This window comes from Bos taurus, chromosome 5 (genome assembly GCF_002263795.3).
Source record: "Bos taurus isolate L1 Dominette 01449 registration number 42190680 breed Hereford chromosome 5, ARS-UCD2.0, whole genome shotgun sequence".
In the NCBI taxonomy this organism is placed as follows: Eukaryota; Metazoa; Chordata; class Mammalia; order Artiodactyla; family Bovidae; genus Bos; species Bos taurus.
Genome location: NC_037332.1, coordinates 115340796 through 115367239, shown reverse-complemented (window position 1 = coordinate 115367239; position 26444 = coordinate 115340796). Strand labels below are relative to the sequence as shown.

General features: G+C 55.7%; 1 protein-coding gene across 4 annotated transcripts in view; it reads right to left on the bottom strand.

Moving 5' to 3' along the window:
* ARHGAP8 (Rho GTPase activating protein 8) overlaps nt 1–26444 on the bottom strand; it is a 51576-nt gene that overhangs the window by 14447 nt on the left and 10685 nt on the right. For all 4 annotated transcript variants that reach the window (XM_005207491.5, XM_059887196.1, XM_005207490.5 and 1 more), the window contains exons 2-8: nt 23489–23608; nt 21934–22089; nt 17755–17842; nt 12254–12385; nt 8479–8565; nt 3582–3680; nt 2182–2292 (exon numbers count right to left, since the gene is read on the bottom strand). In XM_005207491.5, coding sequence (XP_005207548.1) covers nt 2182–2292; nt 3582–3680; nt 8479–8565; nt 12254–12385; nt 17755–17842; nt 21934–22089; nt 23489–23525 — 710 coding nt within the window. In that variant the 5' untranslated portion in view covers nt 23526–23608. The remainder of the gene's footprint in view (nt 1–2181; nt 2293–3581; nt 3681–8478; nt 8566–12253; nt 12386–17754; nt 17843–21933; nt 22090–23488; nt 23609–26444) is intronic.

The window sequence follows — 26444 nt, the reverse complement described above, 5'->3', positions numbered from 1 at the left end:
TCCGTGGGGTTGCAAAGAGTCGGACACGACTGAGCGATTGAGACTTTGACACTTGCACTTTTCAACGAGTGATTCTGAACAACAAAATGGGAAACCCAGAAGGTGCTCTTGCTCCTCAGGCCAAAGAGCTGATGATGCCAAAGCCAGCGGCCTCGCACGCCCACCCTGGACCCCGGATATCAGCTCACACCCAGCCAGGACTGGGCTGAAAGCACAGAGCCCACGGCAGACGCCTCGGTAAAGCAGTCACTAGGCCCTCCTCTGAGAGTCAAGTTCCAACCAGTGCTCCCCCAGAGCGGCCGGAGTCACAGCAGGCATGTTCCAGGTTTTGCCTTCCTGGGGGCAGTTAGGGGGTGGCACACCACACCACACCAGCACATCTTTACAATGTTTAAAAGCGGAAAAGGAAGTGCTGTTCGCTGAACTTGGCTCCAGGTGTATTTATGGAGATCATATATGAACATACGGTATATTCACTCTTGTTCTTCAGTCTCTGAGTCGTGTCCAACACTTTGCAACCCCATGGACTGCGGCACACCAGGCTTCCCTGTGCTTCACAATTTCCCAAATTTGCTCAAACTCACGTGCATTGAGTCGGTGACGCCATCTGACCATCTCCTTCTCTGCCACCCTCTTCTCCTTTTGCCTTTGACCTTCCTCAGTCACTAACTGCTCACAAAAAACCGAGTTGAGGGGGCGCGTGTCTGACTGTGGGGGCGCTGACACCCCGCAGTCTGGGGCTACCCTGTCTGCCAGGCAGCGAGCGGCCTCCTAAACTGAAATCAGTTCAAGGCAAATGAAATGATAAATTCGGTGCCTCACCTGCACTGCTCAACCGTCACCTGCCGACAGTACGGACCATGGCCACCACTGTAGAAAGTTCTGGAAAACAACGGTCCCCTTTGGCTGCTGGGACACACCCAAGGTGCCACTTCCGCCTCCTGACCTGGCCTGGGCACTGCCCAAAGCCTCCTCAGCTCCTGACCTCGCAGTGTCTTAACATCCAGCATGGGTCTTAAAGATCACGGGGTTTTTATATAGAGACAGATCGCACAGCATGTTTCTAACAAGAAACAACTAACAGATGAAGCCGGGCAGACTGCTCCCCGGGATCCACCACCCTCCAGGCCCTGGCTTTCCTACATGTCGTGCAGCTCAGACCCAACTGCCCCTCGGGGCTCGTACAGTTTAAACAACACCTTCATCTTCCGTCATTTCAGCTGCCTCACACCTGGCCGGGTCCCGGAAACAGAGACTAGGAGGAGAGCAAGGAGCTCGCCTCTGAGCAGGGCAAAGAGCCTGAGGGACACCCCCCTGGCGCCTGCTCAGATCAGGGCTGCAGTGGAGGGAGGCCTTATATGCAGTCTAGAGCATCAGGGAAGGCTTCCTGGAAGAGGTACCACTATGATGAGTCTTAAAAGGGCGACGTTGTCCTGGATGGGAGGCCCAGAATCCTTTCCAAGGAGTAAAGATTAACCATCACATCACGCAAAGACTCACTGATTTTAGAAATAAGGAAACAAGCTGCGAGGAGGCGTGAGCTCAAGGTTCACGTGGCTAATAAGGGCGAGACAGGCAGGAAGGGAAGGATACACTGCGGGAACAACAGTTCTTATAGCCGGGCAGCTGAGCCCCACGGGGGTTCACTCCCCACTCCGGCAGCCCCACGCCATGGCTGTCAGTGGGAGGAGCTCTGTGGTCACCCAAGGACGCGGGCCAGGCAGACACCGTCTCCACCCTGCCTCCGTCATCACAACAGACCAGCTACGAACCAGCCCCTAAGGTTCCCTGCAGGACGTGACCTGCCCCGCAGCCGCTCCTGTCTCCTTGGCCAGAGCAAAGCACGCGGCCAAGCCTCACGTGGAAAGTGATGGGAGGCGTCTGGGCTGTGGCCTGGGGATACGGAACCAGAACTGCCCACTGAGCAATGATGAGGAAACTGAGGCGAGGACCCCCCAACCCCCACCCCCGGTCCCCCTGCCACCCACGGCCGGGTGCTCTGCGCACAAGCAGACAGACACACACAGTGGCGGGCACTCTGGCCTTGTGACAAGCTCACAGGTCAGTTTCCCCGAAGGCTTAAGCTCGGCTGTGGAGGCTGAGGTCTGGGGAGAACCCCCCCACCACTGGCACACGGATGCATCCCAGGAAACAAGGCAGACCCCGTCCCCACTCACTTACTATTGCAGACTGACGCCGAATTGCTGGGTGGGCAGAGGGGGCCGCGGCGGGGGCGTCTTGGTGGGAGGGGGCAGCCTGCCGGCGTGCAGGTTCCGAAGCTCCTCGTCGTATCTGTGGACACAAAAGAAGCTCAGCTGTCAGCCGGCAGGGGTGCAGCCTCGGGCCCCAAGGCGCTGTCGGGTCACACGTCCCGCAAGCATCTTCATCCCTTTTAAGACTCATCACAGTGGTGCCTCCTCCAGGAAGCCTTCCCTGATGCTCTAGGGAGCATCTCAGGTCACACGCCCCTCAAGCATCTGCAGGATGGGACCCTGGGCATCCCATCCTTCCAGGCCCATATCTCAGTCTTGCACGTGCTCACACAGACACACGCACCCTCACAAGCCCTGGTAGCCGTGGGCGTTCACACAAAAGCCAGCAAAAGCAATCCACCCTCTGTCAAACAGCCATCCTCTCCTGCCAACCCCTAGCCAACACTCTACCCACATGTCTGCACGAGAGTTTCCCTCTGCTGGAAAGGGATTCTTCCCTGGGCTCTCGATCTAGCCAACGGTCCCTTCCAAACTTACTTCAGGAGTCACCTCCTCCTGGGAGCCGCCCCTGATATTCCCTCCTCACAAGTCTCCTCCCCAGCTGGGTTCAGCACCTTTTTTGGGGCCTCGTGGCCCCATTACCTGAGAGTGTCCTGAGGGCAGACGCACTCTCTCTATGGTGCTCTATATCCCCAGCGCCTGCCTTGGGACTTGGGGCACAGAGGGAGGGAGCCACCTCCACTCCCCCTGCAGGGCTTCCTCAAAGGAGCCCCCCCAGAGGGCGGGATGCAAAGGCCAGAAGAGCGTGGGGCAGGGCTCAGAGACTGGGCTCCATCTGAGCTGACAGAGGGGCCCGGGGCTGACCACACGCCTTCCTGGGCTCCCTCCCGCAACCTGAGCCCCTGTCGGAGGAGGGGACCGCTGCCTAGAAAACAAAGCAGCGGACCCATCAGCTAGGCTTCCACCCAGAAGCACCAGGCCGGCGGTTCTGAGAACACCTGCCCCAGGCCTGGGAGTGTTTCACGCCGTACACGCATCGTCCACACACCCCAAAAGTCCCCTTCATTCTCCGCTCCAAAGCGAAACTGGCCAGCACCACGGCAGCAAACAGCAGTCACCAGTGTGGCTTATTTGTTTAATCAGTTTTGCAGTGGCGGGTGAGAGAAATGTCTCATCCGCGTGTGTGCACAGCCATCCCCGCCTCGCCTCTCTGAGTCAGCAGTCAGCATCTTTTACCACGCATCCTTGTGGAGGCAGTGCATTCAGGAACTGGATCTGGCCGTGCACACGAATGGAAATGGAAATGAAGCTTTCAGCGTGAGGGGAGGCCGGGGCGGGCGGATGTGAGGGCATAGCGGTCTCACTCACCGCAGAACCTCCTGGGGGATGCTCAGCTGATCATATTTGAGGTGTTCACGGAGCTCGCTCAGATAGTTGAAATAGGTGACTTTTTTCCCAAACTTGTGACTAAAAAAGAAAAAAGACAGAAGAAAACTGAAAAAAAAAAAAAAAAGATTAGGGGGCAGGAAAGAGGCCGGGTGGGGGTGGGGGGCCTGCGGGAGCAGGCTGGTGGCAGGAGCCCTGGAGCAAACAGCGCTGGCGTTTTTCATATTAAAGAAGCGTAAATGCTGACACCACCTAAATGCAGAGCAGAGCGGAAGCAGCGCACATCTGGCAGATGCTCTGCTTTCATCAGACCTCAGATGCACCCAGCCCGCTGGAGAGCCTCATCGGCAGAAAAATCAGTATCTGCCTCCAGGGTGAGTGGCCGGGAACCTGCGGGCCACACGCAGAGGGGGTCCCGGCGCCGGGCTTCTGGGGTGGGCGGTGGACATCCCACCGGGCTTCTCTCTACCAAGCGGGAGTCACATCCCCGCGACTGTGGGACCAAGCAAGACACCCTCCGATTTCCATTCAGGATGGTCACTCTTGGGGCCCACGATAGCCTGAGCATGATGATGCAGACAAGCCCTGACTGGAGCCACTCGCCTCCCCTCTAAAGTGGGGTTCCCTGATGCAAAGAGTGGGACAGTCTACATGAACCAGCCCACTGTCTGATGCCTGGTGGACGTCGCGGCCTGGGACCATTACTAATAACAAGACTCAGGACTTCCCTGGGCGGTTCAGGGGTTAAGACGTCGAGCTTCCACTTCAGGGGGCCCTGGTTCGATCTCCGGGTCAGGAACTAAGGTCCTGCATGCCTCATGGCTTGGGGGTGGGGGGGGAAGTTTTTAAATTTAAAACTATATATGTTGGACTTCTCTGGTGGCTCAACGGTAAAGAATCCACCTGCTAATGCGGGAGACACGGGATCGATCCCTATTTTGGGAGGAACCCACATGCCTCAGATCCACTAGGCGTGGGCGCCACAGCTACTGAGCCTGTGCCCTAAAGCCCGGGAGCTGCACCCACTACCGAAGCCCACACACCCTAGAGCCTGTGCCACAAGAGGAGCCACAGCAACCAGAAGCCCACACGTCGCAGCAGAGAGCAGCTCCCCCCGCCACAACTAGAGAACCGGAGCAGCGAGGAGGCCCAGCACAGCCAAAAATAAATAACCGATTAAAAAAAAACGAGCCTCAGTTTCCCCAACCGCAAAGTGCGGAGAAGCACAGGAGGCTGGGCTGGGTGAGAAGGTCACTGCTGGCCCCGTGAGACCACCCGCCTGCTCCGCTGCTTACAGCTTCACTGCCGTGTCGCCGACGCTCGCACGGCTGGCCGGATTTCACGGGCACAAGTCAATGAGCTTGGACACGTCGTACATGCGAAACCATCCCACAACCAGCTAACAAGGTGACCATCGCCCCTAGAGGCTTCCATGCGCCCCTTGGATGTGTGCGCGTGTGTGTGCGCTCGTCCGGAAGTGTGCCCTCTCCAGGACTTCTCCAGTAGATGACACCACGCCAGCCCAGAGTATCACATCCGATAACCCAAGCAGCTGTCTCATCCCAGACCCACCAAAGCCTGGAGCCCACGGGAGGCCGAGCCACGGGCACTGGGTGCCCCCTAGTGGAGGAGGAGGAGGAGGCCAACCAGGTGCCAGGCCCCCAGCCATACCCACGGACAGGGCCTCTCGGGAATGGTCTGCAGGACAGAGGTGTTGGCCTCAGGGCTGCAGAAAGCCCCCCTCGTGCCAACTCCAGCCCACCCAGGAGCCCCCTCGTCTTTCTCCCAGCGTTTCTGCCTGTCCCCCTCCGGCCGCCAGGTACTGGCTGGACACCAGGCTCCACCGACGCAATAAGGGCTCCTTCCTGTCTCTCATTCCCAGAAAAGGGCTGCTCGGGGGCCCACACAGGGGACCCCAAAGCAGGGGTGCAGTGGAATCGCCAGGGCCGCCTCCAGAGGGTCTGAGTCAGGCAGTGCGTGGGCCCCGGAGAGCCCCTGGGCTTGTCCACTTCGTCCATTGGCAGCTGAGGACTCCAGGGCTCAGATAGTCCCCCAGCCCTGACCACTGCAGTCCACTCAAGACACCTGCTTACGTCCGTGCATGAGGCGGGACCGGGGACAGAACCACACAGGCTTGAGTTGGAATCCCAGCCAAGCCCTGACGTGCTGTGTGACCTTAGACAAACTCTCTAACCTCTCTGAGCACCAACCTCTTCCTCTTTGGAATAGATGAGAGACAGCTGACTTCATACGATTGTTTTGGGGTGCCTGGCACATAAGGTACATAACATATTACAATTAATTAATCACAAAAGGATAATAAAAAGGTTTTAAACCGCACTAGCAGCTCACAGTGGGTACTGACTCCAGCCAGCAGGCCCTGCGCTAAACACTCACACGCGTCACGTCAGTGATGGTCACAGGAATAGGATGACTTAGGGGGCGTCGTCAGCCACAAGGGAAACCGGGGCAGGGCGGGGGCATCTACTGCCCAGGGTGACGATGGTCGAGGGCAAGCCCGGGAGGTCCGGCCCGTGCCCACATCACCTCGGCTGCCACGCTGCAGCACAGCAAGAGCAGGTGGGTTTTCCCAAGAACTTTAGAGGCTTCTGGAGCCCTTAGAGCTTTTCTAAGGTGAAGGGCAGCACCAGGAAGCGGAACATCTGAGCGGTCTTCTCGGGCAGGAGGGTAACTAGGGCTCGCTTCTTCGCTTCGTTACCTACCGCACCAGTCGGCTGGTCCTGGTTAAACAAAACAGGAAGAAAACCCCACCTGGCCAGAGGGTGCGTGTCTACAGTACAGACAGCCAGCTAGGAAAGCTGGCGGGAAATTTCAGTGAAACAAAAGGAGCTCTCTGGCCACAAAAATTGCTCCCCTTGTTAAATGGGTGCTGCCTTGAGTCTGCTTTTCCAGGAATTGTCCCAAGCGGAGCGGAAGGTCCGAAAATGTGTGACCCTCTCTCAGGGCTTCCCTGGTGGCTCAGACGGTAAAGAATCTGCCTGCAACAGAGGAGGCCCATGTTCGACCCCTGGGTCGGGAAGATCCCCTGGAGAAGGGAATGGCAACCCACTCCAGTATTCTTGCCTAAGAACTCCATGGACACAGGAGCCTGGCAGACTACAGTCCACGGGGGGTGCAAAGAGTTGGACATAACTCAGTGATTAACACTACTCCTCTCCGGGCCAGGCTCTCTGGGGTGAGGTTGGCAGCTAATGGGAAGGAGGGGCTCAGATCCCTGGCAGAGCAGCCCCCAGACCTCAACTGCACCACCTCCTAAGAAGCTTCAGTTCCAAAGGAGACCAGACTCAAACCTTCCACAGCTTCTCGATCTGGTCTGAGGGGTGGCGTGGTTTATTACCAGGAAGAGGATCTCAGAGCTCCCCAGAAGCCCCTCGTGGGTGATTCTACACAGCCTGGAAAACACACGCCTGCTCGCCTGGGAGGCCCAGGACTCTGCACGCTGAGGGTGAGGGGTGCACGAGGAGAGGGCTGCACGGGGCTCCTCCCAGAGAGGCTCCCACAACCAGACATGCTGGCAAGTCCTTGTTCAAGTCCCAGAGCTGACCTGGAAAGCGGATGGGGCCTCAGACAGCGACCTGGGGGCACAGAAGGGTTTGTGCACACATGTGAGCACTTGTGCATGTGTATTCACTTGCCAAACGAGAAGCGAGCGGGCTAGAGGGACCCCGAGAGATGCCACAGTACAAATGCTGTGAGAGCGACTCACCGAGAGGCCAGACGGCTGCTGTAACAAACAATCACAGAACTAAGGGCTTAAAACGACATTAGCTTATCCTGCAGGTCTGGGCTTCCGAAGTCCAACACAGGTCTCACCTGAGGGTCCCAATCTCCCTCGTCCCACCCGGGGCCCCTTGCATTGGGAGCCCTTCCATCCGCCAGGCGTGGGGCTGGAGCTGCTGTATGAAAACCATGTCTAGGGCCCTCCGTCCCATCCACCCCTCCCGTGGCCCTGTACACACAGTGTGTGCTGAGTGCATGCGGTCCACATGGCAGCAAAGCAGAGGGGCCGTGTGGCCCTGGCAGAGCCCCTCTGGCCTCGCCAACCCCTGGCCTCTGCTTCCCACCACGGAGGCAGAAATCATCCCACAGGGAGAGCCTGGATGCGGAGGAGGAGGGCTTAAGTCACTGCTCTTTTGTTGAAGAGTCAGGCCTTTGGCTGGACGTGCCAGGCCAGGAAGGGCTCACCAGGCACGGGCTGCCCAAACCCTCTGGTCCCAAAGAGAGGACGACCCCTGACCGGCTCCTGGAAGGTGACCCCCACGCCCTTGGGGGGTCCCACTGATGACAGCGTCTCTGCACTGGGACCAACGACGTGATTTACGGCGAGGTCTTGCACCACACTGGGTCCGTCTAAGTGGACACCGAGCTCAGGTGAGCTTCTGGGCTGAGTGACACTCATCTTGAGCAGCATGCCAAGGCCAGGGGACCGAGCTGACCTGCGTAAACCCTCCCTGCCCCAAAGAAGGCAGCAGGGAGCTGGGCTCGGGCTGCCAGCACGCCTTGTGCCTTTTCCAGATCCTATCCGCATCCTTCCCCTGTAAAGACTGGAACCATAAGTATGACAGCTTTCCCGAGTTCTGGGAGTCCTCGTGGGGAGTCCCTGACCTGAGGTGGTCTCAGGACCCCGACACGAGTGTGTATACACAATGTGGGTACTTAGGAAAAGCGGGCTATAAAACGCCGGAGCCGACCTCACTGGGGGTGCGAGCCGAGGTTCCTGTTCATGACCGTCAGCCCTGTGATCCGACATAGTCAGGGGGCAGGTGGGTACCCCAGACGCACGGGCGCCCCAGAGCAGGACTGCCCGGGTGTCCGGCTGTCTGACCCCAGCAAGACCCTCGCGGAGAGCGGCTCGTACCTGACGAGGGGCTTCAGAATGGTCCACAGGATTTTGATGAAGTTGGTGGGGTGCACGACATACAGGGCCTTCAGGTTCTTCTTGTACCTGAGGAGGAAGACGGAGGGGGTCTCAGAGCACACACACGGAGACACCCCGGGCTGAAAAGAGAGCTGCAGCGCGGTGGCCTCGACGGCAAGTCTCAGAACCCTCCGTTCCTATTTTTTTCTTTTTTATGTTTTATTTATCTGCTTATTCGGCTGCCTTGGGTCTTTGTGGCAGCACGCAGGCTTAGTTGCTCCACGGCATGTGGGATCTTAGTTCCCCGAACAGGAATCAAACCCGAGAACTTCAGCTTGGAAGGTGGACTCTTAAACCCTGGGCCATCAGGATAGTCCCAGCCTTCCGTTTCTGGACAGTCGATTTAAGGACATAGAAGGAGAAATGAGGCCCCCACGCTCATCACTGGCAGTGTACACACGGCACTTTACAGTTTGCAAGATCAGAGCCCCCACTTATAGGCGCTCACACTGGGGCAGGGGGCAGGGACACACTGGCAACTTGGCAGCAAGCCCCGCTCTGCAGGGAACTGACCTGGGCGAGGGTGGAGCCGTGACCCCCAACCCCCACCACGTGACAGCTCTAGGCACCCCCTTCAACGAGATGCTTCTTAGCCGACTTCCCTTCCTCTTTTGTGATTAATTCAGTCTAGAGCCATCAGGCAGAGCCAAGAAGGCTGGCATCCACCCAGGGCTGGAGGGAGTGGGTGGGCCCGCTGGGGTCTGTGACGCCAGCAGGGGGCTGGCAGCCTGGTGGGAAGGGGGTGTCCCAGAGGGAGAAGGGCATCCACACTCGGGTCAGCCAGGGACACCCTCAAGCCGGCTCTTCGCCCTTCAAAGAGCTGATTGCCAGAATTTCAGCCATTCGGGGAGCCAGCTGTGAAAAGCAGCCGTTATTCAACAGTATCAACTCACAATGAAGTAAATCATTTTAAACACAAAGGTCAGTGGTCCAGCCTGATTCCTGATCACTCCACGACATGTACTATTGCTGTGCCCTTGGGCTCCTTCGCCTGTTACATCCCAGGGGTGGGAGAACCCACAAGAAGGGATGGCCACCCATCTCCTCCCAGTTCCATGCCCAGCGGGGCCATGTGGGCCACTTGGAACTGGTCACAGTTGCAGGACCGAACCACGGGAATCTGCAAACACTGCCCATCAGTCTCCCCAAGCCCCCGGGAGCTGATTAGTAAGACAGACACGAGCAAGGGGGGTGGACAGGAAGTCCAGCACGAGGTGTCTGGGACCAGGCAGGAAGAGGGTGGTGCGGGCTGAGGAGGGACCCGACACTTGCAACCAACTGTGGGAGCAAGGGGCAGCCACGGCGGCCTGGTGCGGGCATCAGCCCAGGGGACACCGGCAGCTCTGTGGGGGCGGGGCAGCCCCAGTGGTAACAGAGCCTCAGCGAGTGAGAGGTGGCCACGCGATTAGCCAGAGGCAGGCCAAGTAACAGCGGTGGATTCCCAGGTGGCTCAGTGGTAAAGAATCCTCCTGCCAACACAGAAGACACAAGAGACGTAGGTTCGATCCCCGGGTCGGGAAGATCCCCTGGAGGAGGAAATGGCAACACACTCCAGTATTCTTGCTGGGAAATCCCATGGACAGAGGAGCCCGGCAGGCTACAATCTGTGGGGTCACAAAGAGTCAGACCCCACTGAGCGCCTGAGCACGCACAAAGGCAGTGGGAGCCAGGCCCTTACTGTTGGAGAAGAGATGTTACGAATGCAGAAAGGGAGAAGGCTAGAATGAGCCCTGGCGGGGAAGGACTAGTATAGATGTCGGTGTGAACACACAGGTACCAGGAGAAAAGGCAAATGCAAACACGCAGACCCACGTCGATGTGTGCGTGTACGTATGTCTATGTCTGTGTACACATACACACACGGCAACTGTCCACTGACTCGCCTGCGAGCCGTCACAGCCCCACAGCAACCAACACAGCCCCACAGCAACCAACACACTGCTTCCAGGGCCGGGTTCGTAGGAGCGTCCTCTCTTAAGAGGACCCAGGGACCAGAGAAATGGCAGATTCCTGCGCTGGGTGTGTGTGTGTGTGCTAAGTTGCTGTCAGTCGTGTCCGACTCTTTGCGACCCCACAGACTGTAGCCTGCCAGGCTCCTCTGTCCATGGGATTCTCCAGGCAAGAATACTGGAGTGGGTTGCCATGCCCTCCTCCAGGAAATCTTCCCGACCCAGAGATCACACCTGCATGGCTTACATCCCCTGCAGTGGCAAGCGGGTTCTTTACCGCTAGTGCCACCTGGGAAGCCAGCTGGGATGTGCCCGGAGCATCTCGTTGTCCTAGAAAGTAAAGGAAGCACTCGGAAGCACAGGGACGTGTCTGTGGGGCACAGGAGCCAGGCTGAAGCTCGCCTGGCCGAATTTCAACAATTTGAGCATTAGGATAAATATAGTCATGGATTATAAACTACTGAATAAAATGGGAGATCCCAAGTCTGTACAAATATAAATAAACCGGAAGAGAAAGCTCTTCAGCACAGTAAAATGCCAGCTAAGAGCCCCAGTCACCATGTGTCACCCATCTTAATAGTAATTAAGCCAAGAAATGGCCAGGGAGGCCAAAGCTAGCACGTGAAACGGATATTTATACAATCTCAGAGTATCTCCCGAAGGAATATTAATTACCAGAAAAAAAAAAAACAGTCTTGCGATTCGGAAGGAGGAAGCTGCAGTGACTTTCAGGTGGTCCAAGGACCCAGAGCACAGCTGTTACAAAGTCCACCCCTATAGGAAGGTGGATTCCATCAGGTGCCACCCATGGCAGGAGCGCCGGCACTCCTAGAGGGGGTCAGGGACATTCCTGGGTGGATGGTTCTTGCTTAAAGGAGAGACCTGGCAGAACAGTTTGGAAGATGAGAAGTCAAAAGCAGAGAGAACAGAAAAAGATGCAGGAAACCCACTGCATCCTTGTAGTGATGTTTGTAATGGTGGATGGAAAATCTTTGCTGTATAAATTGCATCCAATTCGATTTGGAGCTCTGCTTACATACCCCCGCCGACAGGGAACTCAGTACCTGCAGCAGGGGCTCCATCACCGGGTGGCTTTGAAGCCTAGGACACCCCTCCTTTGGCTTCCATCAAGCCAAGATCTATAATCTTACTCCTGCCCCCAGTCCACCTTTGAGAGAAGTGGGAGAAACAAAAGAAGTTCCCTACCTTCCATTTGAAAATTCATCTGTTTTAGCTCAAGACAGGCATACACACATATCCTCCCACTGTCAGCCTGAGCTTCTGGCAAAGATCGCTTTGAACATGTCATTTGCTTCTTTTCAAGAGCCATGGGGCTTCCCAGGTGGTGCTAGTCATAAAGAACCTACCTGCCAATGCAGGAGATACAAGAGACACGGGTTCGACCCCTTGGTCAGGAAGATCCCCTGAAGAAGGAAAATGGCTACCCGCTCCAGTGTTCCTGCCTGGGAAATTCCATGGACCGAAGAGTCTGGCGGGCTCCAGGCCATGGGGTCACAAGGAGTCGGACACGGCTAAGCAGGCACACGCCGAGAGCCTTGCGTGGCTGCCCACCCAGCCCTGAACGACAGTGCTGGACAGAGGCCCCTGGCCCCGAGGGGCGCTCACCCTAATGCTCCGCCTGGCCCTCGGGGCCCCGCCCTCACCTACTGCACAGCCGGGACCCCTCCTGTCACCCGAGCCTCCCCCTCACTCAGCCGGGAACCAGAGGTTCCCCTCCACCCCACCCAAGCCTGGAGGGCACCCACCTCCTGTCAAACTCCTTGTAGGCACTCTGCAGCCAGCGTAGGGATGGCTTGTTCTGGCTGCTCAGCCCGTAGTGGAAGTAGACGATGGTGTAATCGCTCTCCACATACTGGTCCAGCGTGTACTTCAAATACCTGGGCACAGAGCGCGGGACACGGTTATGAGCATCTCACGTTGATCAAAATGCCTCCCCCGTAACGGAGCTGTGGTCACCCAGCAGGGGCCAACACCGGGCCATGGGGGACGCTTCCAGGTCAATGCTGAGAATCCACTTGCAGGGGGCCTAGTCCTCGTTCCTCTTTCTTGTTCGGCTGTGCTGTGCAGTTTGCGGGCTCTTGTGTGGCCCATGGGAGCTGTTCCCTGACCAGGGATCGAAAACAAGCCCCGTGCATTGGGAGCATGGAGTTCTAACCACTGGACTGCCTGGGAAGTCCCTAGTCCTCATTTCTCAGATGATAACTGAGGCTCAGAGATGTTAAGTAACTTACCTGACTTTTCCCTCCCTCCACAGCCAGGGAGTAGATGTGATGCCTTGAAAGTGGCCCCCAAAAGACTTCCAGTGTCAAATCCCCAGAACCCTCGATTGTGGTCATATTTGGAAGAGGCTCTTAGTAGACGTGATTAAGAAAAGGCTCCTCAGAGGAGTTAGTCCTGGATTATCCACTTTAGGTCACTTCAGTTCAGTCGCTCAGTCATGTCCGACTCTTTGTGACCCCATGGACTGCAGCACGCCAGGCCTCTCCATCCATCACCAGCTCCCAGAGTTTACTCAAACTCATGTCCATTGAGTCGGTGATGCCATCCAACCATCTCATCCTCTGTCATCCCCTTCTCCTCCTGCCCTCAATCTTTCCCAGCATCAGGGTCTTTTCAAATGAGCAGCTCTTCACATCAGGTGGCCAAAGTACTGGAGTTTCAGCTTCAACAGCAGTCCTTCCAATGTACATTCAGGACTGATTTCCTTTAGGATGGACTGGTTGGGTCTCCTTGCAGTCCAAGGGAATCTCAAGAGTCTTCTCCAACACCACAGTTAAAGAGCACCAATTCTTCGGCGCTCAGCTTTCTTCACAGTCCAACTCTCACATCCATACATGACCACGGGAAAAACCATAGCCTTGACTAGACGGACCTTTGTTGGCAAAGTAATGTCTCTGCTTTTTAATATGTTGTCTAGGTTGGTCATAACTTTTCCTCCAAAGAGTAAGCATCTTTTTATTTCATGGCTGCAGTTACCATCTGCACTGATTTTGGAGCCCCCCCAAAAATAAAGTCAGCCACTGCTTCCACTGTTTCTCCATCTATTTGCCATGAAGTGATGGGACCGGATGCCATGATCTTAGTTTTCTGAATGTTGAGCTTTAAGTCAACTTTTTCACTCTCCTCTTTCATCAAGAGGCTCTTTAGTCCTTCTTCATTTTCTGCCATAAGGGTGGTATCATCTGCATATCTGGGGTTATTGATATTTCTCCCAACAATCTTGATTCCAGCTTGTGCTTCCTCCAGCCCAGCGTTTCTCATGATGTACTCTGCATATAAGTTATATAAACAGGGTGACAATATACAGCCTTGACGTACTCCTTTTCCTATTTGGAACCAGCCTGTTGTTCCATGTCCAGTTCTAACTGTTGCTTCCTGACCTGCATACAGGTTTCTCAAGAGGCAGGTTAGGTGGTCTGGTATTCCTATCTCTTTCAGAATTTTCCACAGTTTATTGTGTTCCACACAGTCAAAGCAAGAATCCCTTAGAAGAAACGGAGTAGCCATCATGGTCAACAAAAGAGTCCGAAATGCAATACTTGGATGCAGTCTCAAAAACGACAGAATGATCTGTTTGTCTGCAAGGCAAACCATTCAATATCACGGTAATCCAAGTCTATGCCCCAACCAGTAATGCTGAAGAAGCTGAAGTTGAATGGTTCTATGAAGACCTACAAGACCTTCTAGAATTAACACCCAGAAAAGATGTCCTTTTCATTATAGGGGACTGGAATGCAAAAGTAGGAAGTCAAGAAACACGTGGAGTAACAGCAAATGTGGCCTTGGAGCACAGAATGAAGCAGGGCAAAGGCTAATAGAGTTCTGCCAAGAGAATGCATTGGTCATAGCAAACACCCTCTTCCAACAACACAAGAGAAGACTCTACAGGTGGACATCACCAGATGGTCAACACCGAAATCAGATTGATCATATTCTTTGCAGCCAAAATGGAGAAGCTCTATACAGTTAGGAAAAAAAAAAAAAGACCGGAAGCTGACTGTGGCTCAGATCATGAACTCCTTATTGCCAAATTCAGACTTAAATTGAAGAAAGTGGGGAAAGACCATGTTCTAGGAAAGACCATACCTAGACCATTCAGGTATGACCTAAATCAAATCCCTAGAAGTGAGAAATAGATTTAAGGGACTAGATCTGATAGACAGAGTGCCTGATGAACTATGGACAGAGGTTCCTGACACTGTACAAGAGACAGGGAGCAAGACCATCCCCAAGAAAAAGAAATGCAAAAAAGCAAAATGGCTCTTTGAGGAGGCCTTACAAATAGTTGTGAAAAGAAGAGAAGTGAAAAGCAAAGGAGAAAAGGAAAGATATACCCATTTGAATGCAAAGTTCCAAAGAATGGCAACGAGAGATAAGAAAGCCTTTCTCAGTGATCAGTGCAAAGAAATAGAGGAAAACAATAGAATGGGAAAGACTAGAGATCTCTTCAAGAAAATTAGAGATACCAAGGGAACATTTCATGCAAAGATGGGCTCAATAAAGGACAGAAATGGTATGGACCTAACAGAAGCAGAAGATATTAAGAAGAGGTGGCAAGAATACACAGAAGAACTGTACAAAAAAGGCCCAGATAATCACGTTGGTGTGATCACTGACCTAGAGCCAGACATCCTGGAATGTGAAGTCGGGTGGGCCTTAGAAAGCATGACTACGATCAAAGCTAGTGGAGGGGATGGAATTCCAGTTGAGCTATTTCAAATCCTAAAGGATGATGCTGTGAAAGTGCTGCACTCAATATACCAGCAAATTTGGAAAACTCAGCAGTGGCCACAGGACTGGAAAAGGTCAGTTTTCATTCCAATCCCAAAGAAAGGAATGCCAAAGAATGCTCAAACTACTGCACAATTACACTCATTTCACACACTAGTAAAGTAATGCTTAAAATTCTCCAAGTGAGGTTTCAGCAATACATGAACCGTGAACTTCCAGATGTTCAAGCTGGTTGTAGAAAAGGCAGAGGAACCAGAGATCAAATTGCCAACATCTGCTGGATCATTGAAAAAGCAAGAGAGTTCCAGGAAAACACCTATTTCTGCTTTATTGACTATGCCAAAGCCTTTGACTGTGTGGAATATCCTGGGGCGGGGGGGCACTGAATGCAAGCTCTCACATCCTAGTTAAGACGTCTTAAAAGAGGAAAGCCACAGAGCGGAGTCAGCTACGCGAAGACAGAGGCGGAGCAGAGAGCAACGCGGCCACCAGGCCAGGAGGGTGTGAACTCGCTGACAGCCACCCCGCCAGAAGCTGCAGGAGGCAAGAAATGTTCCTCTGCTGGAGGCGAGGCCTCCTCTGGGAGGACTGTGGCCCTGCAGACACAACTCCCGGCCCCCGCAACTGGGGGAGAATCAATGTGCTACGTTACACCACTCGGAGTTTGGTGATTTGTTGCAGTGGCCACAGGAAACTGACACCCAGGATGGGCTGGGGTTCAAACCCAGGCCTAACTCAGCCCTTCCGCTTCAGACTCCTCGCTGTCCGGCTGTCTGTCCAGAAGCAAGCGATTCCTCCTTTTCAGATCTGCTCCTAACGTGCTTTCTCTTGGGTTTCCCAGGTGGTGCTGGAGGTAAGAATCTGCCTGCCATCGCAAGAGACGTGGGTCCGATGGGGTCGGGAACATCCCTTGGAGGAGGAAGTGGCCACCCACTCCAGTATTCTTGCCTGGAGAATCCCATGGACAGAGGAGCCTGGCGGGCTACAGTCCTTGGGGCCAAAGAGAGCTGGACACCACTGAGCATGCACACGCACGTTTTCTTTTTACTGGAAAGTAGACCCGCTTCTGTCACTCAACCACACTCCTCGGGATAAACTCTACAAATCCCGCGGTCAGTCTCCGGGCTGCAGAGCGTGCTCCTTCCTGGCCACGCGCATGTGACCTGCCTGAAAAGCCCTGGTCCAGCCACCTGCTCTTGAGCTGCAGATGGAGCTCTCCTGACCCCGTCAGCAATCTGGCTCCCGATGTACAGCGGGTTCGGCCAGGTTCTTGCACCTCAGGTGGTCTGAGTCATTCATCATTTAGAAGCACAGCCCGTGATTAATCTGGCCCGGCGCTCCAGGAATTCAGGCACAGCTTCTCTGAGTCAGTGGTGGGGCCGGCGCTCCAGGAATTCAGGCACGGCTTCTCTGAGTTGGTGGTAGGACCGCAGCCGCCTTCCCTGGGAGCCTGGCAAACACAGCCCGCCAGAGCCCTGGGGCCGCTCTGTCTTCAGCAGCTGGTGGAGGACCCAGCAAACAAGTCGGATGCCTGGGGTCCCGGGAATCCTCACAAAACAAGCAGCACGAAGGCTTCCGGATGCTTCTACGATCCAACTGTGCCTTCGCTCACTTGAGAGTGTGGGGCTCCAGGCCACAGTCGTGGCATCGAGCTCTGGCTGGGCTTTCGCAGTCGAGAGAAAAGTGGATCTAGAAGCAGTGACAGCAGATTCAGGCCCCCGAGCCGTCCCAGCAGCGGGCGAGTCTGCCCTGGGCCAGACTTCGTGCCTCTGTCCCTCACAAGGGGACACAGACATTCCCAGGGACGCCCAGCACGGGGCTGGGGCTTGACCAAGTGAGTGAAGAGCCATCGGCACGTGGTCGGAGAGCAGAATCCGACGGCTGAGCAGGAAATGCCCGGGACACGGGGTCCAGGTAAGTCAGATGGGCCCGGCAGGTAACCTGGGCGGAGACTCGGCCCCCAGCAGGACCTGCTGGGCGGGAGGGCACTTCACTTGATTTCAAGCAGCCTCGGTGGCCTCGGCACGCAGCTTTCTCCTTCCCGGGCCGAGCCCCTCACCAGACCTGAGGTCGTCTGCTCACTGGGGCGACTCCGGGTGGGAGCTTTGCAAAGGGGACCACACCAGCTCTCCCGACGCTCTCGGGGTCCGGCTGGGGAGGGGGAACTGGGGCCAGCGCGGCCTCACAGAGCGTAGGGACAGGGCAGAGGACGAGGCCCCTGCGGGCCAGGGGCAGTGGGGAGGGCTGTCTCCCGAGCAGACACAGAGGGCGGCCTGAGTGGCTTAGAGGGGCACAGGCATCGGCCCTGCGGGGGGGCCTGCCACCTGGCACTAATGACAGCCCTCAGGACCCGAGAGTCCACCGCAGTCTGTTAGCCTTTGACCCCGAACATCCTCTCTGTGCTGAGAGTGATGGAGAGGCACCTGCCGAGGGAGAGGGACACACATGGGAGGGGGCGCCGACAGAGGAGGGACGGTGGGGCGGGGGGCATGGAGGGGGCACAGGACAGACTTACTCCAGCAGCCGCCTGTGGTTGAGCTCGTGGGAGGGGGGCATCCGGCAGCAGCAGAACGTGATGACTCGTCTTCCGAAGCGGTCCTCCCCTGCGGGGCAGATGGGTGTGAGCCCTGGTCCCGGCCTGACACCGGAGGCGGCCGTCTCCCCCCATGCCCTCCGGCTATCACCAAAGACGGCCTCCGTGCAGCCCACCCGAGCTAAGAGGCGCAGGCGGCCAGGGTGAGGGGGCAGCAGCGCCTGCCAGATGTGTGTTGCTACCTGAGGATCTGGGTGCCTTGGCCAAGGTCGCCATCACCACCCCTTGTACCCCAGAGCCCACGCCTGCTGAACCCAGAGCTCAGACAAGGTCCCCCAGTCGTTTCCTGGCTGGTTACAGGAAGGCCGTGCGTGTGCGCTCAGCGATGTCCACCGCTTCACAACCCCATGGACTGTAGCCCGCCTGGCTCCTCTGTCCACAGGATCCTCCAGACAAGAGTACGGGGGGTGGGGTACCATTTCCTCCTCCAGGGGATCTTCCCAACTCAGGGATCGAACCCATGTCTCCTACACGGGCAGGTGGATTCTTTACCACTGAGCCACCTGGGAAGCCCTACAGGAAGATTATCAGAAAACAGAAAGGTGCCCTTCCAGAAGTGTCTGTGACTCTGAACTCACTGTAACTTACTGTAAACAAGTATTTACAGCTGTTGTCAGATGTTTACTTAAAATAAGAAATGACAGCAGAGCATCTTCATTCCTCTACCCACCCTACCCCAGCTCTGAAAGGCAATGCATCAAGCTCTCACGCCTGGCCAGGACGGCTTTTTGTTATTTAGGGCACATCCGTTTCTCCCGGGAGCCCGCGAGCCGCTCCGACCTTCAGAATGTGAGAGTCATTTTGGTTTCCAAAGACAGCGGCCTTTTCACCGGTTCCTTGAGAATTCTGGTCATGGTTTCTGTTTGTTTAGAAGGCGCTTGTTGAAAGGACTGCTGGGGGCCCAGGCATTTATCTGCTTCCCTTGCCAGCTGGGCATTTCCATCTGGGCACAAAACCTTCGATGGCTGTGCCTGGAGGTACAAAGTGTTTTCCAAATGATGTTTCTAGCAGCGTGGCGGCCAGGCTCCACAGCTCACCTGAGCCTGTGCTCGCCTGTGAGAGGGAAGGAGAGGGACGACTTTGCTTCTGAAGATGTGAACTGTTTTGTGTGGCGACTGGAGGAATAGGGAATTAAGTGCCCCTGGCGCTGAAAGAGAAGGTCGACCTCCACGCTGAGATGTCAGCATAGGAACCAGACCAAGTGGAGACTCTTGGGGATGTGCTGAGTGATTGGTCAATGGAAGGCCAGGCCAACACACACTCATTGCAGGCTCACCGTGCACCCAGCTCTGGAGAGAAAAGGCCAGACGTGGTCCCCACTGGTCCACGGTCAAGGGGAAAGGACAGTGATGGAGTGCTAGGGGTCTTTGGCTCGGCTCTTCAATCCCCTCTCTGAAAACCTCCGAGGGCTCCGGCAGCCACGTCCACCTCCGCAGGGACTTCCCAGATGGGGGGTGCTATCCTCCACAGGCTGGCCCTCACTTCAGACACCAGCTATGTGTCAAGGATCCCCAGGCCTCCCTGTTTTTGTCCAGCTGCCTATAGATTCCAAGGTTCCCACTACCCGCCTCACAACTGATCACTCATTGGCTCACAGAACTCTGGAAAGTGCTAGACTTACAATCACCTTTACTATAAAGGATACAAGGCAGAACCAGGCAAGAGGGGAGATGCACCGGGAGTCGGGCAGCCCTGGCCCAGCCTCTCTGCAACGCGGGGATAAGACACCTGATTGGGGGGCGGACAGGAAGGCTTGCATCCATAGTTGGAAGAAAGCCTTGCTGAGCTGGCACACATCAGGCGCTCGATAAAGGTGGCCCATTAGTCACCACATGCCCGGAGGATGGTGGGTGTGTGCACGTGTGCTGTTTCATCGGTGGTGAGAAAAACCGAGGTCCAGAGACACCAACAGGTGAGCCTCAGAGCTGGGCTCCTGCTCACGGCTGGCTGGCTTCCGGGGCAGCGCCCCCAGGCCGGCCTCCTCTGCCCCCAACATTCCCAGCAAGGAGGCCGTCACAGCCCCGAAGCCCCCGCAGCCTTGAGGAGCCCCCGGGACCCCCAGGCTCCCGCCCACTGAGCAGTTACAGGGCATTTGCGTTAACCACCCCCATCAGGATGAGTCAATGGCCTCCCGCTCTCCAGCAACACAGGCCGGTGTATGGAAAACGGGCTTCGAAATTGTCATATGGGAGGAAATGAAAACTATCAATAAAATGTAGACTCTACAAGGCACTGGTTTAATTCACGACCCCATCTTCTCCCCTCGCTGGTTCACAACACAACATCACTCACGGTCTCCAAGACGGAGAAGCCCCGTTTCTGCAGAAAGAAATGAGTCCCGTGCCGCGACCGTGACATGCCTGTCACCATCCATCACCAGCTCCGAGAGAGAAGGACGGTTAAAATGCACAGCGACCTCCCCGGGACCAACGAGGGAGTGTGTCTGGGTTTTAAGGTTGCTACCCTTTTACTGCGGGAGTGAAAGGGGATTCGCAGACTCACTTTGTCTGTGTCCTGCAGGAAAAGCCCAGCCAGGGTCTGAAGGGTTGTGAGGAGCGCCCCAGCCGTGAGGATGCAGACTGGACGCCAGCAGGACCAGGTCTGGCATCTGCCTCTCCTATCTCTTCTCGGCCGCTCGCCTCTGACCCTCGGGTGGAACCTCCGCTCTGCCCACCCCTGCTTTCCAACTTCTAATCTCACCCCTGAGCTCACAGCCCCAGACGCAGACTGCAGTTTCAGAAAGTGACCACTCCGTAAAGTAGTCATTTTTTTATTTCTTATTTTTGGCTTGCGGGACTTGTCAGTTCCCTGACCAGGGATGGAACCTGGGCCCTCGGCAGTGAGAGCATGGAATCCTAGCCACGGAACTGCCAGGGAATTTCCTAAGATGTTTCTGTATGCATGTATGTAGTCTTGGCCACGCTGTGCAGCACATACGATCTTATGGGAGGATCCCAGCCAGGGATCCAACCTGTGCCCCCTGCACTGGTTGCCACCAGTTTTGCCCACTGGACCACCAGGGAAGTCCCTCCCTAAAATATTTAAATCAGTGCTATCCTGAGACTTGAAAAGTCTTCAAAGCTCCCATTTGGCCAAATACATAGTTCTTTAAGTAATAATGAGAGGTCATTCAACAATTACTTTTGACAAGACGCTCTGGTTCCGGCCGTGGTCCTGACATTCAGCAGGTCGGGGAGGCAGCCCCTGGGAGCAGAATTAGGAGGCAGCTTGGTGGGGTGACGTCTGGTATACCTGAAGTGGGCCCCTTGGCGGGTGGCAGTCCTAAACTGTCACATGCCACCTGCTGGAGAAGCAGGAGAAGGGTCCATGTCCTGAGCTGTGTCCCCGGGGTCCTCAGCTGCAGAGGAGTGTGGACCTGAGATAGGGGCGAGGGGACACAGCTGGACGCCAAGGTGAGGCCTGGGAGGAGGGGGTAGAGGGCTGGTCCTCAGGGAGGGAACCCTGAGGTCTGCTCTCCCTGGGGGCCCCAACTGGAAAAGCCACGGGCTCACCCAGACTCGGACCAGAACTTAACAGCAGGTACAGCCTGGTATTGGCTTGTGGAAGGCAGGTCATGGGACTTTTCAGCATCCCTCACTGCGTGAGAGCCGGTTCCTACGAGAAACGTCCTCGGATGCGTATCTCCATACAGCCTATCGGCAGTGTCTCTAGGGACCCTGACCAACACATTGCCTGTGTGAGACGTGCACGTGAGCAGTGTGGCCCGGATTCCTCAGGGAAAATAAAAGTGATGCAAGAGACTCCCCTCTGGCCAGCTGCTGGGTGTGGGGCCGCTCGCTCCTGAGTTTGGCAGAGGTGTGCTGCTTTTGCCAAGCGGTAGCATAACGGTGTCATGGGTTAGTAAAGCAATCGTATGATTCCGGCCTGTGCTCTTTATAGACGCTGCCTGGTGGCTACTCAGAGCACTCGGGTGATGCTCAGACGGCTGCGCCATGTGCATTGGCAAAACACTGGTGGGTACTTTCTGCTGCGATTTTCAGGCTATGAACACAGCCCTGCCAAGCCCGCCACACACCATGGGCCCTCAGGAAGGCTGGCGCAGCAGCGCTCCCAGGGACCAACCACCCCGCAGGGACTCACCTGCCACCTGCAGGATGCCGTGTCGGGCAACGTCATAGAAGGGGTGGTTCGTGCTCAGCTCGGGGTCTGGGCCAGCCGGGGGCGCCACGGAGGGTGCCGCTGAGGGCCTTCTCGCGGCACCCAGGGCAGCGGCTTCCTCCTCATCTCTCTGCAGCTCTGCGGCAGACGGCAGGGTTAGGGGAGGGTCACTGCATTCCTCAGGAAGGAGGACAGCGAGGGAGCCGCCTGAGGCCTTTTAACAGGACACGCACCTTGCCTTGCTGTGCACCCACTAGGCGCCCACCCTGTGCACCCACTACATGCCTACCTCTGCTGTGCACCCACTATGTGCCCATCTCTGCTGTACACCCACTATGCGCCCACTTAGTGTGTACCCACTACACGCCCATCTCCGCTGTACACCCGCTACCTTCCCACTTGCTGTGCACCCACTATGTGCCCATCTCTGCTGTACACCCACTACGCACCCACTCAGTGTGCACCCACTATGTGCCTGCCTCTGCTGTGTACCTACCACATGCCCACTTGCTGTGCACCCACTATGTGCCTGCTCAGTGTGCACCCACTATGTGCCCATCTCTGCTGTGAACCCACCATGCACCTGCTCAGTGTACACCCCATGGAAAGAGTAAAATGAGTAAAACGAACCCGGGGGCTGGCTGCTGTCCTCCTCACTGACAGCAGAGGTAACAGGCTCAGAGGAGAGAATGACCCTGGGGTCACAAGGTGTGCCTGAACCCGATTTCCCAGCTCCGAATTCTGACTTGGGCCCTTCCTGAGAGATGCTGACACCAGTGGCTGGCAGGAGGCCGTGGCTGGGGTGAAGGGCAGTAGCTGGGGTCCCTGTGCCACAAGGCAGGAAGAAAGGGCTGCCTTCCCGAAGTTTAGTTTTAGTTTTAGTACAGAACAAATACAGGTTCCTTCAGAAAATGTTTTCAGTTGGAAAAGGAGCAGGAATTTCACATTTCGCGTGAGGGCAGACTTCAGTCTCCAGACACACTGGATGAATACTGTGACCACGAAATTTAATTCTACCCCGAAACCCACGATGGGACCTCGTTTGGAAACTGTGTCTTTAGAGACGAAATGAATTAAGGTGAGGTCACAGTGGATCAGGGTGGACCTTAAATCCAATGCCATGTCCTTACAAGAAGAAGAAAAGGGCTCCCTGGTGGTGCAGTGGTTAAGAATCCTCCTGCCAATGCAGAGGACACAGGTCCGATCCCTGCTCCAGGAAGACCCCACGTGCCTCCGGGCAGTTAAGCCCATGCCCACAGCTGCTGAGCCCCCGCGCCTCAACTACTGAGACCCACACACCTAAGCCTGTGCTCCTCACGCGAGCAGCCACCCCGACGAGCGGCCCACACACCCCAACGAGGAGTGGCCCCTGCTTGCCGCAAGCAGAGAAAGCCTAAGAGCAGCAGTGAAGACCCAGCACGGCCAAAACTCAACATAAATAGATCTTAAAAAAAAACGAAGAGGAAAGGACACAGAGCCCCAGAGAGAAAACCGCCAATCTCCTCCTGGGACGGGGCTGGAAGAGAGCATACTGTACCTATTTCGGCCAGCTCCTCCAGGTCCAGCCCGGACATGCTCTGCTAGGGCGTAGGGCAGCCCGGAGGCACCGTCCAGACGCCGCCTCCCGAGGATCCAGGCACGGGATCCTTCCGACACCCTGAGGGAGAAGCACGTTGAATCGGCGAACGTTTAACGCAGGAGTGCCGAACGTGAGGAATAAAGGAGCGCCCTTCACATGGCCTGCTTGCTCTTCAGTTTCCCTCCTTGACAAAGAAAAAGCAGCCACCTCCGAGTCTCCTGGACCTCAGGTCACTTTTGTGTTTGGCTTTCAACCTGCCCAGCGTACCCCCTTCACCCCCGACCCGTGGGAAACTTGCCCCTCGACGAACCACGTGAGGTCCTGGGAGCTGGACCCCTGGACGGTGGCATCCATCCCACGTTTGGGCTCCTATATCTGACCTCGTCCTCTGCAGGTCCTGCCCACTGATGAGTGCATGTGGACGGGGCACCCCCTGCCCAACAGCCCCCTGTCTCAGGAGAGCAGGGCAGAGGGCAGTGGAGGGGGGAAGGGATGTGGAGAGAGAACAGCACCTCCAGGGCAAACACACACTGAGGACAGCATCTTTGCTTCTTCAACACCACCTCACAGATTCACACGCTCACTCCTCTACCCGCTTTATGGAGAGGGCAACTGAGGCCAGCAAAGATCACTTGGAGTGGCGCATGGCTGCACAGCAGGTAATCACCACCAGCTAAGAGTTTGCCACCTGGTTATTCTGTGCCCTGGAGGCTGATGCAAAACCTGTGCAAATCTTTACGTTACTATCCAAACTGTGGAATATTATGGTACATAACAAGGAATGAAGGACGGACACCTGGTACGACATGGGTGATCCTCGAAAATATTATGCTAAGTGAAAGCGGGGCATGGAACCCACTCCAGTATTCTTGCCTGGAGAATCCCCATGGACAGAGGAGCCTGGCCAGCTACAGTCCGTAGGCTCACATAGAGTTGGCCACGACTGAAGCAACTTAGCACGCGTGACAGAAGCCAGACCACAAAAGATGACATGAGTCCACAGAATGAGTCCATTCTAGAGCAGGCAGACCCACAGAGACAGAGAGTAGGCCACTGGGTACTAGGAAGTGGGGGTGGGGGTGGGCAGAGATTAGGGAGGTGACAGCAAAGCAGAATGGACTCTTTTTGAGGTGAAGAGAATGTCCTAAAATTGACTATGGTGATGGCTGCCCATATCTGCAATTACACTAAAAACCGCAGAACTATAAACTGGTAAATTATATATTTTGTGAATTATATCTTAGTAAAGGTGTTTTTAAAAATGAACAGTGCTAGGTGAAAATGGCACATACAGTTTGGTCTAGCTTTTGAGTAGTGAAAAGAAACAGGACATCGCTTTTATTTATTTATTTGTATTTTGTCGTGCCTCACGGCTTGTGGGATCTTAGGTTCCCTGACCAGGGACTGAACCCGGGTCCCGGCAGTGAAAACTGGTGAGTCCTAACCGCTGGACTGCCAGGGAAGTCTTCAGAACATTGTTTTTAAAATGCTGGCTTCTCTGAGTTCTAGAATTAGGATTTATAAATCCATTTATTTTTCCACGTTTGTCCCTTTTTCATGTTTGCAAAAGCCTGTATTACACTTAATATAAGGTTAAGTCATATAAACTAAATTAATAAGGTTTTATGAATACAAAAACATTTTAAACCTTGACGTCTTTAAAAAAAAAAAAAAACCCACTTCGTAGCTCAGTGCCATTTTCCATCTTATTTTACAGATGGGAGAACTGAGGCAGAGATCCGGGAGCCAGCCCCTGAAGCGCGGTGCTGTGGAACTCCAGGCCACTGGCCACAGATACAAAGAGCAGAGGGTCGGGGTTGGGGGCAAGGAGGGAGAGGCCAGCCCCCTCTCCAGGGGGACCCCTCAGAGCCAGCTCAGCGAGGCCACACCTGCCCACTTTGGGGGAGAAGTCAGAGTCCGTGCTGGTCTGTGACAGCTGCCCATGTTCAAACACTGCAATCTAATCTAAAATGAAAAAAAAAATCTGTATGCCCCAAACTCCACAGTTCCACACACCCAGCAGAATGTGTACATCTGTGTGACAAAGGACGTGGGCTGGAGTATCCTGAGCTGTAGCACTAAAACAGCCCCAAACTGGAAACGACCCGTGTCCACAGACAGTGAAGGGAGCTGTCGGTGTGGACGCTGCGTCTCAGTGGGGAGGATGGTGTCGGGTTATTTGGAGAACGTCTTTACGCTCAGATGCTGGAACAGTCAGCAGGGGAGGCGGGAGGGCTGTATCACCTTCTAGGAGTTCAGCTAAGAGAGAGAGACAGAGAAAGCCCATAATGGATGGCACCAATTTCCAAATCAAGGGGAAAAGCATGTTAACAGCTGGAGACGGAAGGAGGGCAGGCGGGAGAAGCCCTTGACTGGCTCCATCACCCCGTTTGTCAGAGAACAAAGCTGAGGCCCGTGAGGCGCAGACAGTGGCTCGAGGTCACTCAGGGCGCCTCCTGGGACTCCTGTCTCAGTCTCTCTCCCCTGACGCAGCTGAGCCTGGGGTTCCCGCGTCTCCCCTCTGAAAGCTCTCCACAATCTGGGGGCCACGCCACCAGGGCCTGTTTCCTGGCGTCGTTTCAACCAGCCTCCCCCGGCCCCCTGCCGCTGTGAACCCTGCCAGCTGCTCCCCGGGGGGGCACTCTGCTGTCCCGGATGGCTGTGTGGCTTTGCCAAGGGTTGTGCCCTCTCTGGGCCGAGGTGTTGTAAGAGCCCAGCTGGCTGTGGGTGGAAGACCCTGGGCAGGGCACAGGGGGAGAGCCCGCGAGAGGGGGAGGGGTGGGAAAGAGGGGCAGAGACCCCAGGAACAGGGGGGTGAGGGCTCATGGGTCCCTGGCACACCCTTCTACAAGCCCCGCCCCCGACATGTCCTGGCTCCTCTCTGCCTGCAGTTCTGGGGGGTGGGGGTCTCACC